The 21,495-nt window shown below is 35.3% G+C and overlaps 4 protein-coding genes across 10 annotated transcripts; 2 read left to right on the top strand and 2 right to left on the bottom strand.

The window, feature by feature from the left end:
• The first annotated feature begins 785 nt into the window (after positions 1-785).
• Positions 786-3,061, top strand: LOC124216020 (GTP-binding protein 10 homolog). The gene is made up of 4 exons (XM_046620041.2): positions 786-1,031; positions 1,598-1,901; positions 1,982-2,200; positions 2,283-3,061. Exons 1-4 carry the CDS (start codon positions 990-992, stop codon positions 2,888-2,890), a joined length of 1,173 nt encoding a protein of 390 aa, XP_046475997.1. The 5' UTR covers positions 786-989; the 3' UTR covers positions 2,891-3,061.
• Positions 3,039-5,271, bottom strand: Tcs4 (Threonyl-carbamoyl synthesis 4). The gene is made up of 5 exons (XM_046620039.2): positions 4,810-5,271; positions 4,445-4,703; positions 3,907-4,035; positions 3,478-3,834; positions 3,039-3,398 (listed from the first exon to the last, which is right to left on the bottom strand). The coding sequence occupies exons 1-5, from the start codon at positions 5,037-5,039 to the stop codon at positions 3,084-3,086; spliced, it is 1,290 nt and encodes a 429-aa protein (XP_046475995.1). The 5' UTR covers positions 5,040-5,271; the 3' UTR covers positions 3,039-3,083.
• A 278-nt stretch (positions 5,272-5,549) lies between these two features.
• Positions 5,550-8,018, bottom strand: LOC124217749 (jerky protein homolog-like). Of its 2 annotated transcripts, none has more exons than XM_046623763.2 (3): positions 7,306-8,018; positions 5,894-6,967; positions 5,550-5,810 (listed from the first exon to the last, which is right to left on the bottom strand). In XM_046623763.2, exons 1-3 carry the CDS (start codon positions 7,661-7,663, stop codon positions 5,782-5,784), a joined length of 1,461 nt encoding a protein of 486 aa, XP_046479719.1. In that variant the 5' UTR covers positions 7,664-8,018; the 3' UTR covers positions 5,550-5,781. The 2 variants fall into 2 exon arrangements, with proteins under 2 accessions (XP_046479719.1, XP_046479718.1); XM_046623762.2 differs by having other exon boundaries at positions 5,550-5,788; positions 7,306-8,016.
• An 89-nt stretch (positions 8,019-8,107) lies between these two features.
• LOC124217748 (RNA-binding protein 33) lies at positions 8,108-21,453 on the top strand. 6 transcript variants are annotated; one of them, XM_046623757.2, is made up of 12 exons: positions 8,108-8,440; positions 8,934-9,033; positions 12,361-12,896; positions 13,100-13,989; positions 14,102-14,316; positions 14,398-14,574; positions 14,695-14,739; positions 14,905-15,240; positions 15,324-15,486; positions 15,622-15,737; positions 16,941-17,501; positions 19,921-21,453. In XM_046623757.2, the coding sequence occupies exons 1-12, from the start codon at positions 8,427-8,429 to the stop codon at positions 20,092-20,094; spliced, it is 3,327 nt and encodes a 1,108-aa protein (XP_046479713.1). In that variant the 5' UTR covers positions 8,108-8,426; the 3' UTR covers positions 20,095-21,453. The 6 variants fall into 6 exon arrangements, with proteins under 6 accessions (XP_046479713.1, XP_046479711.1, XP_046479715.1 ...); XM_046623755.2 differs by having other exon boundaries at positions 8,110-8,440; positions 15,619-15,737; positions 19,921-21,451; XM_046623759.2 differs by having other exon boundaries at positions 8,110-8,440; positions 14,911-15,240; positions 15,619-15,737; positions 19,921-21,451.
• The last annotated feature ends 42 nt before the right edge of the window (positions 21,454-21,495 follow it).

Raw genomic sequence — 21,495 nt, forward strand, 5'->3', positions numbered from 1 at the left:
ATTTGTGAAAACAAATTACGGTAAGTTCTGTGGATTTTGAAATTTTTTGTCACTTTTCAAAGCAGTGAATCAACAATACTGCGAATTAAATAAAAATGTCGATGTTGTTCGAAAAATTGTACATTTCTACTTAATTGCATCGAAATTGTTGAAAAAAATTAAGTTTCTTTCATTAGATGCGTGAAATTCTCAACATTTAGTTGTTATTCATTTTCATCACCAGCAAATTGTTTTTCAGGTATATTCGTTTGAATTAATGAATTTTGGTGTGTACCCAATAACTTCCAAACTTCTTTGATAACGTCAACCAACAGTAAAAAGTGGTAAGATGAAAGAAAGCGGACAGATTGCACAATGATAAAAAAAAATACCCACCATTTTATTTTCTGTACAAAATAATATGAAAAATAGCCGATGATATTAAAAATGTTGACAGCTGAATCGTATAAATTTCTGATGTAGGGTCTCATACACATTTTTGCATCAGTACTTTAAAACTTCACAGGAATTAGTTCATAAGACCTCGTGTCGCCACTTACGAAAGCTCGGTGAATGGATTTTAATTTAAAAAAAAAGCACGCTGTGAAGTTGATGCCAATAAGCATCGGATAAAAATTACTGAAGATAGGCAACCTTATGGATCTTATTATAACATGAATCTTCGGTATAGAAATTTCCACCGTTACCTACCTGATTAGCTGTGATGTCACAAGCCAGTCGGTAAGTGTAGAGTACTGTCATTACTTCATCGTCCTTTCGCCTACATAAAAATAACATGAACAGTTGGACGTCTTTAACAATCAACAATCAATGCTGTTGACAACAATTTGCAAAATATCGCAAGCAAACAAACAAGCAGAGAAGTTGTGTTCCGCGAATTGTACAAAGCTGAAATTATAGACGTTCCGAACATGTTACGAAGGTTCTTTGCAAGCAGATGTAAAGTGTTCATATAGTTGATATTGATTTCCTGCGCATCAACGTAAATCATGGTCGTCTTCACACAAATTTTAGGTTATGCCGCGCGTCAGGTACAATTTTTTGCGCAACCATCCAATCTTATACTTTTCGTCTGTTTGCATCAAGCCGCTTAGCAAAATAATCAGTTCTGCTTTTCACATGTGCTTCATTCTCGAGTGGATTTTCGCTCTTGCGCATGTTCAATTCGCGAAAGTTGTTCACCTTTTAGGTTATATTAGGTTACCTCAGGTTAACGAAACTTTGATTCCAATAAATAAAACTAATTTGAATTAGATTGTGTTTAGCAAAATAACAGAATCAGGCTGAATACTTAGTGCAGTTACTCGGACATTGCTAAAAAAAAACATGAAATACAATTTCGTATCGTTAATGTAACAACGCATTTTTAGAAAAAGTCCTTATTTCACAGCTTCAGGATTTTTCGAAATTCAATAAGCTGTAACACTGCAGTACTGAGAAACTGATGTTTGGCAAATTTGACATTACAGGTTATTCTGAAGTTGTACAATAGCGAATTATATTTCAACATTTCGTTACTTTAACACCGTTACTTTCAATCTCGTGAAAAAATTGAAATATTTTATCTTTTATGTTAACAAACTTGAAATACTCCTAGGTGTCGAGAAACTATCTACGTGGCTTGTTTATGGACTCGTTGCGTCTCCATGTAAAAGGTGGAGTGGGTGGGATGGGCCTGCCTAGATTTGGAGGAATTGGCGGTCGAGGTGGTCACGTATATCTGGTTGCCAAAGAGGGCGAGACTCTAAAAAATCTTTCATCCAAATTGAAAGTGCATAAGATAATTGCTGGAGAGGGCGGTAATAGCTCACAAACACAACTTTTAGGTAAACTTGGGGAAGATATGACGATCCCGGTGCCTCCAGGCGTATCTGTGATTACCGATCAGGGTGTAAAATTAGGTACAAAAGAAAAATTTCATTTTTTCACATTATACAGATCTTCTCAGCTCACTTTATCGGGAATTTTATTATCATTTCAGGAGAATTGAATGAGCCAGGTTCCAAGCTGATCGTAGCCAAAGGGGGGATCGGGGGATGTCGAGAAACAGGATTTAGTGGGCAGAAAGGAGAAGCTCTGCATATTCATTTGGATCTCAAGTTAATCGCTGATGCCTGCTTAGTTGGCTTTCCAAATGCAGGAAAAAGCACACTTCTGAAAGCAGTTTCCAGAGCTAGTCCCAAAATTGCATCTTACCCATGTAAGTTTCATAGAAAGTTTTATTGAGAAAATAAATTTTGATCCCTCTACTTATGAAATTAACCAAACTTCTCATATTTCAGTCACAACGCTAAGGCCGCACATTGGTATAATGCAATATAAGGACTTGAGGCAAATCTCTGTAGCAGATTTACCAGGGCTGATCGAAGGTGCTCACGTAAATATAGGAATGGGTCATAGATTTTTGAAGCACGTTGAAAGGACGCAATTGATGATAGTTGTGGTAGATATTCAAGGTTTTAGATTGTCGCCCAAACACTTGCGAAGAAATTGTTTAGAGACGATAGTGTTGCTCAACAAAGAGCTGGAACTTTATAAACCGGACTTACTAAACATGCCTGCTATTCTTGTTGTTAATAAAATGGACACAGAAAACGCCACGGAGAAATTAAACGAGGTGAAACCATTGATCAAGGAATACGAACAGACTTTAGCAACAGTTTCAGACGAAATACGTCCCGAAAAAGCCTTTGTATTCGAAGCCGTTCTGCCCGTTGCCCTCCGCGAGAGGAATGTCGATGAAATCAAGTTGCTTAAGGAAAAAGTACGAACTGTGCTAGATCTACACGCGGAAAAAAAAGCAATGAAAATGCGAGGAGAATTCCCCGACAGTGAATTAATCGAGAAGCTAAAACAGGAGACTATGCAAAGGATACCAACGCTTGTATAGATTTAAACTATAGATCGACCAATAACCTTCAATGCGCCGTTATTTTTTCTAATTTGGCAAAAAAAAAAACAAAAAGCATTGCCCAATCTTATGTAACATCTTATACTTGTACAGAAATAACTTTAGTACCAGTTAATTTTATAAATAAATTATTGAACCATTGTTTAAATCAGACGTATTTTATTGCCTAATTTCAACTCTTTCGTGTTTTAGGATAAGGAAGTTTTAATTTCACCCACTGACATCTTACGTGTGCGTTAGCCACCTTTTCTCTCCAATCTTCACCGAACTCGGTTCTTGCTACCACTTGGACATTTTCTATCTCTTCGCTATCTCTCAAAACACCTCGGTCAGCTAACCACCTCTCAACTCCATTCCAGGCGATCATAATACCATTGTCTGTACAAAGTTTAGGCGGTGGTCTGACAAATCTGTATCCCATCTGGGAAGAAACTGTTTCTAGACAGTTTGCAATGAAATTGTTGCATGCTGCACCACCTGAGACTACCTGTGGAAAAAAATTGCGAAAGAATACTTAGCAAGATTGAAAACCAGCATATCTCGACGAAATTGTCTTGTTCACGTACCAAAGTCCGATTTTTTTCTGGAATGAGATTTTTCAACTCAATAAATTCCATGGCGCGTTGCGTTCTGTGGCACAAATGACGTGTCATAGCTAATTGGAATCCAGCGCATAAATTATAAATATCTGGTACTAGTTCATCCCCTATTATGCCGTGTTTTTTCTCTTCTCTCAAGGTGTGTTTCAGTATAGCATTTTTCAAGCCTGAAGAGCTGAAGTTGCAGTCCTCCCAATGCACCATAGGTACCTCGAATTTGAACTGTTCAGGATCTGTGGCTCGACTAGCGGCCAATTCTACCGCCGCACCTCCAGACAGTTCAGAGAATTCTGGAATATTTCGCAACTTGAGTCTTCGAGCAGTCTATAAATACACCAAGTTATATGTGAAAATGTTGAAAATAATTTAGTAGTATGCAGAACAGTTCAAGCTCACTTTGTCAAAAGCTTCGCCGGGTGCATCGTCGATCGTTGACCCCAGCAGATAAAACTTGTCCACGCTTTGAGCTATCGCCAGTAAACAATGACCACCAGATATCAACAGGACTAGAAACGGGTAATCGATCTGAACAAAGAAACAACGTCATCATCAAGAAACTTCTTGACACAAATTCTTGCTTTTTACTTAAACTGTTTAAAGTAACGAGGCTGATGTTAGTAGCATTAACATATCGAAATATTGAAACAAAAATTACTACTTTGCATCTTTATAATAACTGAAGAAATTTAATTTACAAAACCTTTATTAACGGTTTACCAAATTTCAGGTAATCTAGGGTTGCAAAATAAAGTTTTTCTAAAGATGTATCATTACAATAACGTTAAAAACTTCAGCCTGATTCAGAGTACTGATCTATCCAAAGAAAGTAAGTATTGCAGCTGATGTTGAGTAGAATACTTGAACTTTACTTAAAGTTACATTGTTCGAAAGGGGAATTACGCTTGCATCAAGTTTATATGTAAAGCCAACCAACGTTTTCAACCATTCTCGCAGTCAGAGCATGTGCTTCCATGTGATGTATAGGAATAAATGGTTTATTTCCAACTCTGGACAAGTACTTTCCAAAATTAGTACCAATCAACAGAGACATAACGAGACCTGGTTTGACTGTCGCAGCTATGGCATCGACGTTTATTAACCTCAAGTTTGCGGAAAGCAGAGCCTTTTCAACGACTTTGGTAATTTTTTGCCTATGTAATTCTTGGGCAAGAGGTGGTATTATTCCACCGTTACTGAAACAGTGAAATAAAATTAACACACGTTTTCCATCGAACAATTTCACAGCTATAAATTCTATTTTTCTCATGCTTTCATAGATTTCATGATTAAAATACTAACTCAAGGTGAACGCTCTGTTGGGAATGCAAAGCTTCTCCAAGTATCGCTCCATTACTATCGACAACTGCACAACCTGTATCATCACAGCTTGTTTCTATTCCGAGTATTACCGCCGGTTTATTATTACTCAATTTTCTAATGTTTTTTCCCACCAATTTTCTTGGAGCGAAAATTCTTCCCACGCATTTTAACCCGGCTTTTGAGGTTAACATTTTGTGCAATTTGTACATAATTCGATTTCTACGATCGAAGAATATTCTTTCTTATAAACAAAGTATATTTACAACTTTACATATTGTTCGGTTGAATGACTCTACGATCACATCAAATCACCGGATACTTAGACACACGTGTTTACACGAACTGTTTCCACATTTTCCAATTCTCTATTTACATCGTTGTGCATTGTGCCGTGTGCAACAAAGACAGCAATTATGGGTAAAGTACTTTGCATTACCAGCCATTCATAAGTTCCAATACTCAATGAGCAATATCATTGGTTGCATACAATGGAAAGTACGAGGAATACAATTTTGTGATTGGTGTCGGTTGGAAAATTGTGTTACTTCTGTCTGAATATTTAAATGTTGAAAATTTTCATTCCATAAGTATATTCGTTACTATTTTCATTCGTGATAAGATTTTTCTTGTGAATTACTATCCATTAAAAGGTAATTTCAAGTTTCATACGTTTTAAATTTGTGATCGTATATAAATATAGGAAAGTGCAGTCGTTCATATTTAGTTTAGAACTTTATTTGAAAATTACTTAATATGTACAATATTTACATAGCCTTAAGCAGTAATGACTAAATTTGGTTTTTTATCTGGAGTATCTTTTCTTTCACTTTTCTCAAAACGGCCATATCTGCTTTCGAAATTGCTCCATTTTGCTGAAAAAACTTTGTAAGGCATTCTGCTGCCCTGGATGCTTGCAATGGTGAAACTGGACTTTCTTCAAAGTTATCGGTGTCAGATTCTGAAAGTATTGAGAATAAAACCTATTTTTAGATACTCTAAAGTCTGAACAGTAAGTAAAAAATTGAAATCAGTTATTCTTCTCAGTCACGAATATTGACTGTACCATTTTCACTGTTATGGTTGTTCACTGCTTCAACGATGTCTTCATCGGATGGAAAGACTAGCGAAGAATCATCATTGTAAATCCAATCATCTATTACATCTAAACTAACTTCTTCCAAACTTTTTATTCTATTAGCAATTTGGTGAATTCTTTCGGAAGTTATTTCCTCTTCTGCTTCAGATGTCACATGTAATTCCTTTTCAGGAATATCCAGCATCAAATTTTTCCAACATTTTACAATTGTCTCCGAACTGGTTTCATCCCAAGCTTCACTTACCCAAAAAACAGCATTCTTAATGTTGATTGATTTCAACGATTCAACCAACTCTTTGCCGTCACATTGGTCGTTCAATATATGCATGAGAAGTTTATTTCTGTATCTTCTTTTTACATTCTCTATAATGCCCTGATCCATAGGTTGAATTAAACTTGTGACATCAGGTGGTAAAAACCTGGTTGTGATATCGCCAACAGTTAAAACTTCCGTTGATGGATGAGATGGTGCATTACTAATCAGAAGCATAGCTTTTTGAGGCAAGCCCTTCTCCCTTAAGAAATCAGAGACTGTCGGTACGAATTCCTCTTTGAACCATTTCTCAAAAATTGCGGAATTCATCCAAGCGCTTTTTTGGCGCGTATAATAGACTGGTAGCATGTTTGGCAATAAATTTTTTAATCCTTTAGGCTTCGACGATTTCCTAATTATAAGAAGCGGTATTTTGAGCGAGCTGTCGGCATTGCAACAGAGCATTACTGTTAATTTCTCTTTATTCTGATTGAATCCAAGTGCAGGTCTTTCTCCGTCGTTTGTCAGTGCTTCATTTGGCATAACTTTATAATTGAGACCCGTCACTTCGGCATTGAAAATTTGACTAGCTGTCAAGTTTTCATTCTTAATTTTTTTCGTGAACTGAGACTTAAAATTATCAGCAGATTCAGAATTAGGAGAGGAACTTTCGCTTGTAATTGATAACTGGCGGATGCCATACTTTTGTCTCCAATGACTCAGCCATCCGTCGCTGGCATAAAATTTCTCCTCGGCGCCGAATCTTTCATGGAATTCAAGAGCTTTTCCTTAAACAAATATAAATATCTAAATAATATTTAGTCGAGCTAATATGAACACTTGATTTCGTAAAATTATGATATTTGTGTCGAGAGTTGTCACAAACCCTGAGATCATTCAATTACTTATTATTCGATGAATTAAATACAAAATTACACTTTAAACTGTTTTATCACTAACTTTTACTGAACTTATTAAGATTTGGAGACAAAAAATTTATTTAAATCTTGCAATAACTAAATTGCCAGCTGGGAGCAATTCTATCATGTTGCTGCGATAATCGCGCGCATTGATGTTCGATAAATTTTGAAAAGCCGTAATTGTGAACTGAAAAGTTCAAAAATACCTTTTATAATTGTACCAGTTACGGGATAACCCTTGGCCCACATTTCAGTGAACCACATGTACAGAGCCTCGTTAACTTTTTCGGCGCGGCCAGAACGGATTCGTTTTGCTTCCGTTGATATTTCGCTACATTTTTCAATTTTCTGTCGACTATTCCTCCATTTTCTGACCGTACTTGTGTCCACGTTATTTTCCAAAGCGACCATTGTAATAGAAAAACCTTCATCTATTTTTTTCAAAATATCCAATTTCTGCTGTGCTGTAAAACTGGCTAGTTTCTTTCGTCTTTTGGAATTGCACATATTCGTCATATTATCGCTAGTGACATTTGAACGATTCTTTTCCACCATGGTTTCCATTTTCGAATTACGTCAAACTCTTTTGTTTATGTCACGTGTTTTCGCGCGTTGTTTGGAAAATAGTCGAAATAGTCGTACATGGGTCAACGTAATGAAAGCACACCTGCTTTAATTTTCCTACGCGTACGCGTTGGCTGTAGAATTAGTAGATTTTCAAACATATTCGAAATCCGTTATTAATTTAACAGCATTTTTCATGCCATTTTTGCCGGTGTATAAACGGAATTTTGACTATGCATAAATATCGTGCAACAGGCGTCGAAATGTTTTCGACAAAATCTGATTCCGTCACCGAATTAGAATTAATGTTATCGTTCGTTGAACGACAAGCAGCCGCCATGATGTGGCTGTTGCTGCTCGCAGCGCCACCGTCAATATTACACACTAACGATCACAACGAAGTTTAGACTTGCGCGAAGCGAACTATCCTTAGAAGTCGATATTGCCTCGGCATCTGTAAGCAAGCAAGCGTCAGCTGCGACACAAGGCGTCCCTTGCTCGGCCATTGATTCCGAACTTTTATACACGAACAAAACGTAAGGTTAAATGAATCGTGTACGTTATTACTGAAAAATTTTCGCATTAAAGGTTTCGGCAAGTTGTTGAATAGTTATAAAACGACTGCCAAGTTTAGTAATTGTGAATTAAACGGGCGTAAGTTCACTTACATTCAATGACGCGAGCAGCTGCAGCTATCGATACCAAAGCCTGAATCGATATATGGTCAACGCAAGAAACAGAAGCCAAGGACTAGCTGCGTACGATGTCTGAACAGTGGTAAGTATTATTTCATACTTTTTGGCTAAGGCGGTAAAAATTCTCACTCAAATTGTTTCGCCGAGGCTTTGCGCGTCACTCGTATCGTTCGGTACGACAATTTTGCTTTTTGGCGTCTTCAAATTCCCACGGCTTCTAATCGTCGGTTGGACTTGGTCATTGAGGTTAGAACTTGCGGCGCTTAATGGAAGGCTCAAACGTATATTTTACCTTTACGTAGCTTATTTGAATTCATTTCGCTGGAGCTTTTAATATTTGCACATTACTCCGCTGATCGGATTGCTGTAATTATACTTTTCCCAATTCCATTGGCTCAAGTTTGATGATAATATGCGCGTCGGATTCTTGTGAAGGAATTCTCCATTTTTATTTTTTTAAGTGTAACTGATGCATAAGCCGTTCTAACGAATTTAGCTTCGCAGAAATTTCAAGCTTTACTTGAAATAGCTTGGAATATGAATTTAATGGTAATTTTTGGGCTAATTATTTTCAGTGACGAAAACTTGCTGGATGAGGATTTTGGAGATGAGGAATACGAGCTGGGAAATGACGAAGAGGAAGCGCTGTTAGCGGATGACTATGAACTTGAGACGGTGAGCTTGAAGCCGATCTACTATTTTGTAATAAAATAATTTTACTTATTACTGTTCAACGTAACAGAATCTATGTATACTTTTATAAAATCAATGGATTCTCTTATTAAATATCGTGAAACACAATAATTCTGTGACACAGAAGTACAGAGGAATAAATGGATGGACACAGGAAAATATCGATGCCGCATAACGTCAACAATATCTCTAACCTTGACTTATCGAAAGTATATATAGATTCTGAAAATCCTTTCTTTGAACAAATTTTCATCATCCATAAATGTCTTACGTATGTATTACATGTTGCTAGTTCAACCTCATAAGTGTAAAGAAAAAATGGTCGTACGTTGTGTTACCGAAAGTATAGAAATACGGACAATCAAATATTCGGCCAGAGGAGAGGCTTCCGCATTTTGGTACCCATGGAACACGGAGATAGTTTTCTGCCACCATCAATTGTTGCGATTACACAAATGCTTGGCAAATCGATGCGACGATGTTGTCGCATCGGATGCTTTCACTTTTCCCAATAGCGAAGTATTTATATGGCATTTAGGCACGCAGGTCAATACCGATAGTTTCAAAACTCAATAACCGCCAAGAATCTGTTGGAGAGTATTATATGAGCGAAACAAGCTGCGCAATAAAAGCCACAAAATACGTTATTATTAAGCTGCGCAAATGCTGTGTTGATTAGTGTTAATGTGACGGGATATAATTTTAAGTATGGCTGTACACCATCTTCGCTATACTGTAGTCAGTAGATTGTTTTCAGCCTCGTCTGTTTCGTCGACCAAATGTCTCGTCATTTTTTAATACCGAGAACATATTGTCCCTTTACTCAAATGCAATTAAACCCCTGTAACTGATGTAAATCTCATCGATTAAGCTTCGCATCGATGCTGGATTGCTATAAAATATAGCTCCGCTTTCGAATCTATATAATTTAAATGACAATGCCGTGGTATATGCTAATATTGAATATTATTACCTCTGACTATGGGCATGACTGTTAAAACTGAAAAACTACTCGTGTGAAGCTTGGTTTATATTATCGTCTGTGAAAACAAGGTGCTCTTACGAGTGTGAAAAAGTACAGAGAAGTAAACATGATTGCAGTCGAACAATTGTATTATTGATCAATTGGATGTAGAGAAATTATGAATTTCGACTCACTTTATTTTCACTGTAATCGAGTAAAGTTTGAATATCATTGATACATTGAACGTACGACTGTCGATCCGCTTACTTCTGTGATTTAAACTTTGATGCAATCGTTGGGAAGTATTTTCACTAATTATTAAATATGTATTTGGGATCTAGTGAGCCATGAATGACAATTCGTCGATTTGCTGTAAAAGTTACGTAGATTCCAAAAGAGTTTAATAGATCTCTTTACACGTACTTCACAAAGCATAATCATTCATTTTATCTGTATGCCAATATATTTATCTCTGCCAATGTTTTCAATATTATGAAATTTTATGAAATTAGTTACTTTGAATTTCGATAGTCCTAATATTTGACAACTAGTTTTTCGAATGTAAACACTTTGGAAATTACAGACATTAGGGTAAGGTTGCTGTCGATTGACCGTTTAGAAAATTATGTCGTATTTCTGTCATTTATCCTAACTAGATGAACCCAATCTTATCCTAATCTCATTTAAATTGCACTTTTTAGTGATTAAGCAATAAGGTTTAGTTTAATAATGCGGATAACAATAATTCGTTTCGTTAATTCATTCCATCGTTAAATGAAGAGTGTCGAATCAAAAATGATAGTAAATCTTGGAAATTCTTTTAGTTTGTAATTCGTAAGTGAAGAAAGGTAAAGAACATTTCCATTCAATCAAGCGATATCAGAGGATAGACTAATTCTCTTCTCACACTATAAACTTTCTACCAAGTTTCACACAATATAACTGTAATGATTACGAATTTCTGGAGTTCTTTCTATGAGATGTGAAGCCCAATATGCATGGGACAACACTTTGTGCACTTTAGGAATCGGTTGCCTTTTACCACCACAATCTGTATTTGCAATCGCATTCACAATACAAAAATCACGTTTTTAAATTTGGAGTCGAATTTTATTTCAAATAGCTTTGCGCAAATACACCTGGCACAGCAGAGTTACTTGCGAGACTGGAAACTTCAGAGGTCTAACGATAGCAACATTATCCTAATCATAAATGAATTAAATATGTTAATTTCCGATTTATGAAAAGCTATTAATTTGACTATAGTTGAACAATTTAATTATTTATGAATACTCAGAACTAGTCAGCCCCAAAAAAATAAAATACCCTTGCTATTATAATAACAAAATTTGCGGTTTCTATATAATATTGAATGCTGAAAGTAACAATCTTCATTGAAATAAGCAGGACTAGACATTGAAATGGTGGTTTTTTTTGATAAATTATTTAGTCATTACAAAAAAAACAGTGCATAATTTAATACCGTAAACAATTGGTTTATATCGATGAGTTCGAACTATGCGATTCGTTGAGGACAAAGTATAAATATTAATAATGATTTGTGAATTCTCGTGTATAAATTTCAAAATTTTTTTATATACTTTAGGATTGTTTGTTTTCATTTGTAAATTATCAGAAAATATCACCATTAAGCTAATAAGTTTTCAAGAGACTTGTCTCAATGTAAAACCTATTTGCAAAAAATTTTTATTAATTTCAATGGTTGGTAAACTTTGCGAAAGTTTATTCAGTACTTTTAATATCCCAAGCATACGTATATATTGATTATGTTTTACAATAATGTTAAATTATATTTGAATATGGACACTGAGAGATGATAATCTTCAGTTGATTCGATTCGATTTATCCATTAGTCGAGATTATTAAGAAGAAATGAAGAAATACTTCACAGATTAGGACAATTATTAGGCTTTATTATCTCACGTTGTAGAGAATTAGACTAAAAAAAAACAAAAAATTTCATTCCATACTAACATTATTATGGCATGCGATATCTGAAATATCCTATAATTGCATTACTGAGAATATTGGAGAATATTGAAACCAATGTAACTTTCACCAATTGTTACGCTTAATATGTAATGCATGCAATAATTTAACGCGATAATGAAAAATTATTGAGGAAAAAAAGGGGAAGAAGAAATTGAGGGAAAGAGAAAATAGTTGTACGCTGGTTAAAGATATTTGAGAAGAAGAAAAGGAAAAAAAGCAAACAAAGAAAACATACATTATATTATTAATTATTGTTAGAGTAACTAAAAAAAAATTGTATTTGAATAATGTAATTTCATTACAAATATTTGGCTATTTAATTCCCCGAGCAGCAGAGTAGCTATAAGGGAGAAGAGGAAACAGATGACGTATTGGATTTAGGCGTTACCGATGCTCTCGACGACTTAGAGGGGGAGGAAGAAAATGTAAATTATAGCGGTGTTACCGATAACCGTAACCATAACAACTATTATGAAGAGCGACACGAGAACGCGGTCATTTATCATTACGGACAGCACGATTATGAAGAGAATGTCGGTGGTGAGAGTGAAAATGTTGGAAGTGTGTCCAACAAGCCGGATCTTAGAGAGAAATTACAAAAGAGTGCGCAAAAAGATTTCTACGTCGGTAACGGCCAGGGAATGGAGGACGACGACTGCGAAGAGGCCAAAGAACGGCGGAACAGATTTCAAAACGAAAGGACCATCATTTCTCCAAAGATGAACAACGAGATTCCAGATTCATTGGAAAATGTCGTCACTTCAGAACAGTCACGCCCATTATTCAGGGGCAGGGGCAGGGGCAGGGGAATCAGAGGCAGCAGGGGCGGCAGGTTTATTGTGCAGAATATTCAAACGTTCAATCCAAGGTAAGCATCGGTATTTATATTAAACTCTTACTTTCCTTTATCTCTTATTTCTCATTGATTCAATATCGAATTTTCTGTAATCTTGGAAAAAGAAGTACATGTAAGAAGGAGAAAAAAGATTGAAAGACAGTCGTGATAAAGACAACACACAAGTTTTTTGAATGTACGTTGCATCTCTGAGGTTTTTCTTTTTCTTATTTCAGATTCAATGGCCCGCGAGTTCCAATGCAATTCGAAAACCAACGACCGCAATATCGAGCGCCGTTACTTGAGAACAGACCACAGTATGCGCCTCCCGTGCCGCGAATGAATATTCCAAACCAGCAAATGACGCCCTTTCCCCAAAATAACGCTCAAATGGTTCCACCGTACGGGCAATTTTCAATGAACGGACCTCAGCAACACCCGAGGCCGCAATTTGTAGAGAATAGACCGCCGTTCAATCCTAATCAGTTTCAAGGGATGATCGGACCACCGGGTCCGAGGTTAATGGGACCGAGACCAGAGTTCGACCCTCGCGGTCCGCTGCTTGGTACCGCGCCCCAGCAAAACTATCCGCCTAATCAGCCGCCTCCTCAGTTTATTATACACAATCAACCACAGCATTTTCAAAACCAAGGACAACCGATTCCGGGAAATCCGGGACCCATGCCTATGCAAGGAAACCAACTGCCTGTTGTACCGGTTAATCAAGGCCCTCCGATGCAGGGGAATCAGCGTCCCATGATGCAACCCCATCAGGGCGTTCCTCTTCTCAGAAATCCCGGATCGTTGATGCCGGGACATTTGCGTCCGCCGATTCACAACCAAATTCCAGTTATGCAGAGCCATCCTAATGCCCCGAATTTACCCAATCCAGTAACGTTTGAAAATGTACCACCTTATCAAGATCCGCATTTCTGTCAGGAGGCTAGACCTGTTTACGATTCGAGACCAGTATACAACGATCAACCTCCGCCAAATCAGTATAATAACGGACCTCCTGTACCTCCTGCGCAGCTGACACCTGGAAATGTGCCCAACCCACTTCCGCCTGGTCACAAAATATTGATCAACCCACATTTTCGAGGCGCTGTTCAACCAACACAAGATTGTAATTGTCATTCTTTTACTCTAGTTCTAGTTCTGCGATCAGTTGTAATGAAAATCGCTTGAGATCTAGTACAATCTCTGCGAAATAATAATACTCACATGTTATGACGCAGCACGACTGCCATGGGATTCAGCGACTCAACAGCAGCAACCACAGCAACAGCAACCACCACCTCCATCAGCGTCGTCATCGCAGATCGTCAACGAATCGTTCATCCACCAACAATCCTCACAGTTTCAAGATCAACGGCCCTACAACCAGCCATCAGCCCCGTCTCAACCGCAACGGGATTACAATCAGCCAAATGTTCAACAAAATAAAAGCGACGTCAGTATAATTCCTGGTTCCGTCAATCTTCCTAATTTGCGAATCGAATGGAGTATTTTATAATGCCATTTATGTTCTTAGGATCCCTATGCGTACTTTTCTGACGTCTGGCAGGAAAACAAACCACAAAAGACGCCATCCGTTAATCCTAGTAGTTCATTTCAGAATGAATCCAGTTACAATAAGGACAATTACTATAACAATTTTGATAACAATTACAAGTCACAGAACCAGTGGGATTCGAGAGAGAGCTATCAGGTAATTACCTCTTCGGTTTGCTAGTTTGGCGTTATATTCGCGCTTTCGGTCGTACAATTATTGTAAAACAAAAAAGCTTGCAATCTTTTAGTAACAAAAATTTTTTTGAATTACGTCAAGACATGCTGTTCACAAAGCACTCACAATGTTATGGACTATTCGAATGTAAGTAGTGTATATGTAGACCGCTAGTTGTCACAAATTACTCATTTCCATGGTGATTCCATGTGCTGTGTTGATGTTCAACTGAAACTACCACTTTTACCTGACGGAAAACAGTAAATCGAAATATCTCATCTGTTGAAGTAACGATTACTCATTTATTCCTAGGAACAGAGAGAGCACCAACCAAGCTACCGGGAAAGGGACGTTCATTCTCGTTCAAACACAGAACGACCTCGCGAGAGTCGGATTCCTTCGACAAATTCTAGTTATCGTAACGAAAATTATGACCTTAATCGTCAGCAAAGAACGTCAATTGGTAGCAGAGCTGCGCCCAGCAGTACACTGAGAGGAATCGTAAGGTCACAGCAAAAAAGAAGTTCCGAAGGATATTCGGACAGAGGTCCGAGGGAATCAAGTCCGAAAAGACCGAAGTTAAGCAACAGAAACTTGCACGAAGTGAAAACTGTCGATACTCTGCCAGGCGCAACTGGTGATAAAAAGGTATAGACACTTATCTTATTTGCGATGTTTGCTTCGATAATACTGCGAATTTTGTAATACAACGTAATTGTTTCGGTTTTTAGACATGTGAGCCCGAGGGTCCGGAAATGAGGGAGTATCGCAAGAAGCTTGAGGAACAGAAACGTATGAGGGAAAAATTTCTACGGGAAAAGGAGAACAGGCGGAAAATCGCAGCTATGGAAAAACAGTACGACAAAGAAAAGGCCGAGATTGCCGCTGACGCTGGTTAGTATTCGTTATTATTTCAGTATTATAAAATCTGTACGAAGCAAATTACATTTGCATTCGTAGAATCCAATTCATTCATATTCACGCAAAAGTATCACGCTTTTTTTTTTTTTTTTTTTTTTCCTACAGAAGAATCTAACCAGGAAACAATACCAGTGTCGGTTATAACAGGCGTCACCAAGGACCTTAAAGTTCGTCCAGCTGTCAGCAGAGGCCGAAGCCGCCCTGTCGGTGCACAAACCACAGAGGTATAGCTCACTCCGCATGTAAAATCCTCATATTTCTTATAGTCTAGACCACTGGATTAACTTGGAGTGATGACTTATTGAGTACTACTAGCCAGTGATCTAGAACCTGTCAAATCGCATAACAACGTCAATAGAACTGAGTAATAACATTCACATTTAATTGAGTGAAATCAAAAAATACTTCAATTATTAAATTTTCTCAAATTAATCGAATTTTTTCAAAAAGAAGAAAAAAGATTAATCAAATTTTGCGTGGCTAAACTCAGTCACCGTTATACACGTGATTTGTATATCATTAAACGCAATACAAGATTGAGAAAGAAAGAGAGAAATGAAATCTTTAAATCAAAGATTGTGATTTTATTCGTATATGTATATATACGGACATATATATATATATATATATACATATAATATGTATTAACTACTATGTTACTCTATTGTTTTATCCTGTTTTAATGCCAGATCATACTTTGTACATGTTAATTTATAATATCGTATACACAGAAGAAAAAAAATTTCAAATAAAGTATTTCCATTACACTGTGATCTACCGTACTTCATACATATTAGGTATCTTATTCTTTTAGTGTTGTGTGATGCCTACGAGCATATGCAACAGGCCAACTGCCAAAACGTAAATTGTTTCAATTTTTTTTTCTTTTTTTTTTTTTTGTTAATGTTTTATTTTTAATACTCTTTACAATTCTCCCCAGTATACAAAGTTATATCACGGCAATATTTGTCGTGAGTTTTTTTTTCTTCAACTTTTTATGTATTCTTTAATATTTATACATATATGTTTAAATAAAATATATTTATAAGTATACATTGTTTCATTTATTACCTCTATTTTTACGTACATTTGTGTGTGTAATTTGAATTAAATATATATATATATATATATATATATTTGAATTAAATATATACATATGTGTATGTACATGTGTATATATATATATATATATGTATATATATATATATATATATATATATACATATATGTATATCGTATCGTATATAACGCCAACTCCTCGATTTTTTGAATCTCCTTTCTTTTTCAATCCATTGTTAACGATTCGATTGATTGTTGAAAACAAATTACTTCCGAGGACTAATATTTTTGGTTTATAATTAGCATGAATATATGATTGAAGACACGTAATTTAGAGGATTTCTTGCTAACATGTTCATGTATTGTAGGGATTGGAGAGATCATCCGGTACGCGAATTGTGCGGACAATTCAGACCGTACAACCAACTTTGCAACCGACCGTCTCGAGTAAGGATGGTGAGAAGAATACGTCTGCTACATCTGCTGTATCTACAATTAAAGTCAACGATGGAATTCTGAAGAGACAAACCCCTCAGCAACATGGAATTCGAAGGGTAGTAATCCACAAGACACTGCCGAACACACAAAAGGTTGCCACTACGATACAGAAGACTGTGTCGAATCTGCAAAAACCGGTGCAAAAGATTGGTGGCAACGCGACGGTTGGAGTTCAGAAAACCATTTTGAAGAAAAATCTTGGAGGAAATGCGCAAGTGTCTGTGACAAATGCGAGCAAGAATTTGAATATGAACAACCAGAAGGTTGTTGTTAACACCCAGAGTAACCAGAGGGTTGTTCTTCAGAAATCTCCGCAGCAAACAAGGAAGTTAACGGAGATCAAGAGCAACGTGGTGAGGATTGAAAACTTGGCTGCCAGCACAACTGAAAATCAAATTCGACGGATGTGTCAAGGAATTGGCACGCTTGAGGTGACTATATTTACCTGAGAATGCCAAAAGGCGAGAGTTACCTTTGCCATTTCATTTACGTGTCAGAAATGACGAACATGTCAAATAGAGAGTAGAAAAACGTTACGTCGTATGATTTTGCAAATGTAACTCGAAACTTACTTAGATCTCTACTTTTTGTTTGCTTGTTTTACGTTGACATTTATATCATCTTTTTGTAATGTACAAAATTTGTTTTCGTATAATGTTTGTGATAATCGTATTAACTCTGCTTTGTAGTGTAATTTTTCATCAATCTGTAATCAAAATCTACAGAACAAACGTTATTCAATGAGTACCCATAGACAGTTGATATAGATTCTCTTCATCTAGCATTTATTAGTTATGAAAATTTCTTTCACAGTGCATCTATTATTGTTTGATGAGACAAAGCCAAAGCCTTTTATAATTTAATCGGATAAAAATTCCATTTGTGGTAAAATATATCCTGATAGTATATATTATAATGATATAAAATATCAGAATAACCAGAGTGCAATTGATCTTTGCAATACCAAACTCTGTACTTATTTTTATTTAGTAGAGAGCAATCGAATATTAATCTTTACCATATTTTCATCTTCGACTTGTTTCACTAGTGTTTAAAAGAAAACATTAAACTATGTATTGCGTTAGCCAATTGGAAATACTGAAAGGTAGTATGCGAGATGAAAAATCAATCTATTATCTCGTATGAATCTAATCTTGAACAGCTTTCACGTGCTTCGGTTCCTTTTGTTAATGTAATAATTCACGGATTCATGCGCGTATCTCATTATTTCATTTTTGTTATTTTCTTCTGGACTAAAACAATTCACATTCAAATTTTTCGTTAAATTCGCTGCGGTCAAAGATCCGCAGAAGTGTAACACGCCATTTATGGATATAATGACACCTCTTTTGTTTTGAATTCTTGTCGATCGCCTTTATATCAATCATATAGCAATCCTATGTGTTATGTTATAATTATAGAAAGAGATTCAATTCAGTCCAGCACATTAAATATGTTTCATTTTGACCGAAGATACTTAGTTGCCAAAACTCATATAATTTTGAATCATTGACCGTTATTACATTTAGGTTATTTCATATTCGCAGTATATATGCACTCAGTATCCACCTTAAAATATTGTTTCAAAATTCATCATCATTTTCTCTTCAATCGAAATCTAAGGATATTTCGTATTTTCCTCCGAATTTTGTTTCATATCGTAGAATTAAGACATACTAATTAGATCTCGTCATTCAAAAATTTCGGTTGAAAGTTATTGAATTTATTTTTGAATCATTAGTTATAAGAAATACACGATACATATTTCATAGTCTTCTGAAATATTTTTGTTATCATTTTTACAAAAGATTTTATTGTTTTATTTTTCTTTCCTCACTTATTGTATATCGTATCTAATTTTTGTGAAGCAATTGAGTAGCGAGATATTAACTTACCATGTACAACGTAACGCAATGATTATTGTGAAATACTATTGCAATGCAAAAGTAAAACAAAATGTCTACGCTGTTTATTCATGCCGCCATTCATGCCATAAGGCTGATGTTTAAAGATTAATTGGCTTTCCAGACTCATGTGATCTTGAATTTAGATAAAGAGACTTATAATGTAATACTTGACACTCAATTTTTACTCGAATTATTCATTATGAACACATATTAATGTTTTTAACAAAGTAATAAAATTTCGACGTTGTGCATATTTTTTTTTTACATCATATCTGCATGATTGTGCATGGTAACATTTTTCATTCCTTTTATCGTTTTAATTCAAATTTTTGTAGTCTATACAAAAAAAAAAAAATTACAATGCTATCGCTCATGCATTGTGTATATTATCGTACGGCATGAAATTTTTATACTTGGGCTGATTTTCTACCTTTGAAGATCGTGTGAAAAACTGGTAATTTTACTGCAAACATAAATGTAACAGAGTTATGAAAAGCCTGAGAATAGTTAGCAAATTTGACAAAGTCAATCAAATCAATACTTTCAATATAGATACTTGATACGGTGAGGCATTGTGACGGAATTTTTTTTTCTTATTTTCAATTTCACAAAGCTTTCAATTCTTATAAGTATTTGTAAAAACTTATATTTGATTTTCAATTATTTTCCTTGGACTCATCGCATTGCAATAAATTAACTTGAAATATGATGATAAGATATTTAATCACCGATCGAATAATATTTTATGCTCAATTCAGGCATCTTGTAAAACAAGTACTGAAAACAATTTTTTTATATTTCATACCTACTTTTAAGTACATATCTATGGTTACGTTTATTTTTTCAAGTATTAAATAACCTTCATCACTGAATAAATACAGATACTAACAGATTATTAATTTGTGGATATATATATTTTTTTTCTTACATTTTCGTGTTGTAGAGCATTCGCATGACCGAGGGCAGTGCTACAATTGTGTTTAAGACGCAGTCTGCTGCTCTTGTCTTTCACAAGAAATACCAACGTAAAATGCTCGACCTTTCATTGATAACGGTCCACCTTGTCCCACAAGCAACTGGAAACAGGCCGATTCCTACCGTTGTAAAAAAATCTTGAACATTGAATTATGTACATTGAGAAAATTTACATTCTATGCAGTTTGATATGTAACAATGCAAACGAATAAGTATGTCTATATGTGTCAGGTCATGTAACTGTTTAATCCGTTCGACTAGAGAACGAAATATTATTTCCATTTTCAAATACATACAAGAAAAATACGCTTAATTACACTGCGCTACAATATGATCAATTGGTCGAAGGATCCAGAATCTTGCATAGGTTGAGAAAAAATTAGGAGCAACGGAAAGTTTATGGTCATATTTACGAATTGAGATTTTCCAAAGTGCGGGTATCGGTTTCGTGGTAGTTATGAATTCATTTTGTCAATATATGAACCACAGTGAGTTACAGTTAGTTATAATTAAGAAATATGTATGCTACACGAATATTATTGTCACAAAGATGATTCTATAAAAACAATAAATATTGGTACAGAGAAAAAATATTGTGAAATGAATATAAAGAACTGTGAACAATTTAATAAAATAGGAAATCCGTGTACCCGATACAAAGTATGTATCCATTTAATTGTGTATAAGTCCTACATATTGAATAATATTGAAAAATATTATTTTATGTTTGAGTATAGGTAAATATTTACATGTCTAATTTTACCTGTTATCGCTTTATATTATCCAATTTATTTTTTAACGTTTACATAATATATATAATATGTGAATTTGAAGACACGTCTTTTCGCCATCTACATAGGGTATATTTGAACACATGTATGTATATAACAATAAATATACGACAACACCGTGTTACAATAATCACTTACAAGACTAGAAATGGATTATTTTATACTCGGACTATTTTCACCTAAGTAATGTACGTACTAGTAAATTTACAATTATGATTTTCTAATGATTATGAAATTTCAAGATCTGATTAAATCGGAACATTAATTCATTGAGAAAACAGAAAAGAAATACAGTAAATCAGTAGCTGATAAACGAGCGAATTTGAGGCAAAACATTAACATGCTCTCGGCGGAATCAAGTATAACGTAATATACGATGTAGATTATACGTTTCTGATTTATGATTATTATCAGCGATTTTACCGCAGGTAATGTTAAGCTATTTTAACGTTACAATAGTGTTGTAATAGTTAGCTAAGTAATAAGCTGAATAAGCATATGTTCTATAATAAATTATAACATCAATTTGAGAATTTGTTCGTAAGAGGAAACAAAGCAAGAATTTATTGTAATAAATGAGAATAATTTGAATTAGAAATTATTACCCATGGCAGAATACAAATTGCTGAGTATAATTGCATCTTTTGTTATTATTAATTGGGGTAGATTTGTGCCTATGTAGATGATACGAGAAACAAATAATAAACAGAGAGATAATAACAATAAACCCTGAATCATGGTAGAGGAAAAAT

The sequence above is a fragment of the Neodiprion pinetum genome, chromosome 4 (assembly GCF_021155775.2).
Source record: "Neodiprion pinetum isolate iyNeoPine1 chromosome 4, iyNeoPine1.2, whole genome shotgun sequence".
NCBI classification, from domain to species: Eukaryota; Metazoa; Arthropoda; class Insecta; order Hymenoptera; family Diprionidae; genus Neodiprion; species Neodiprion pinetum.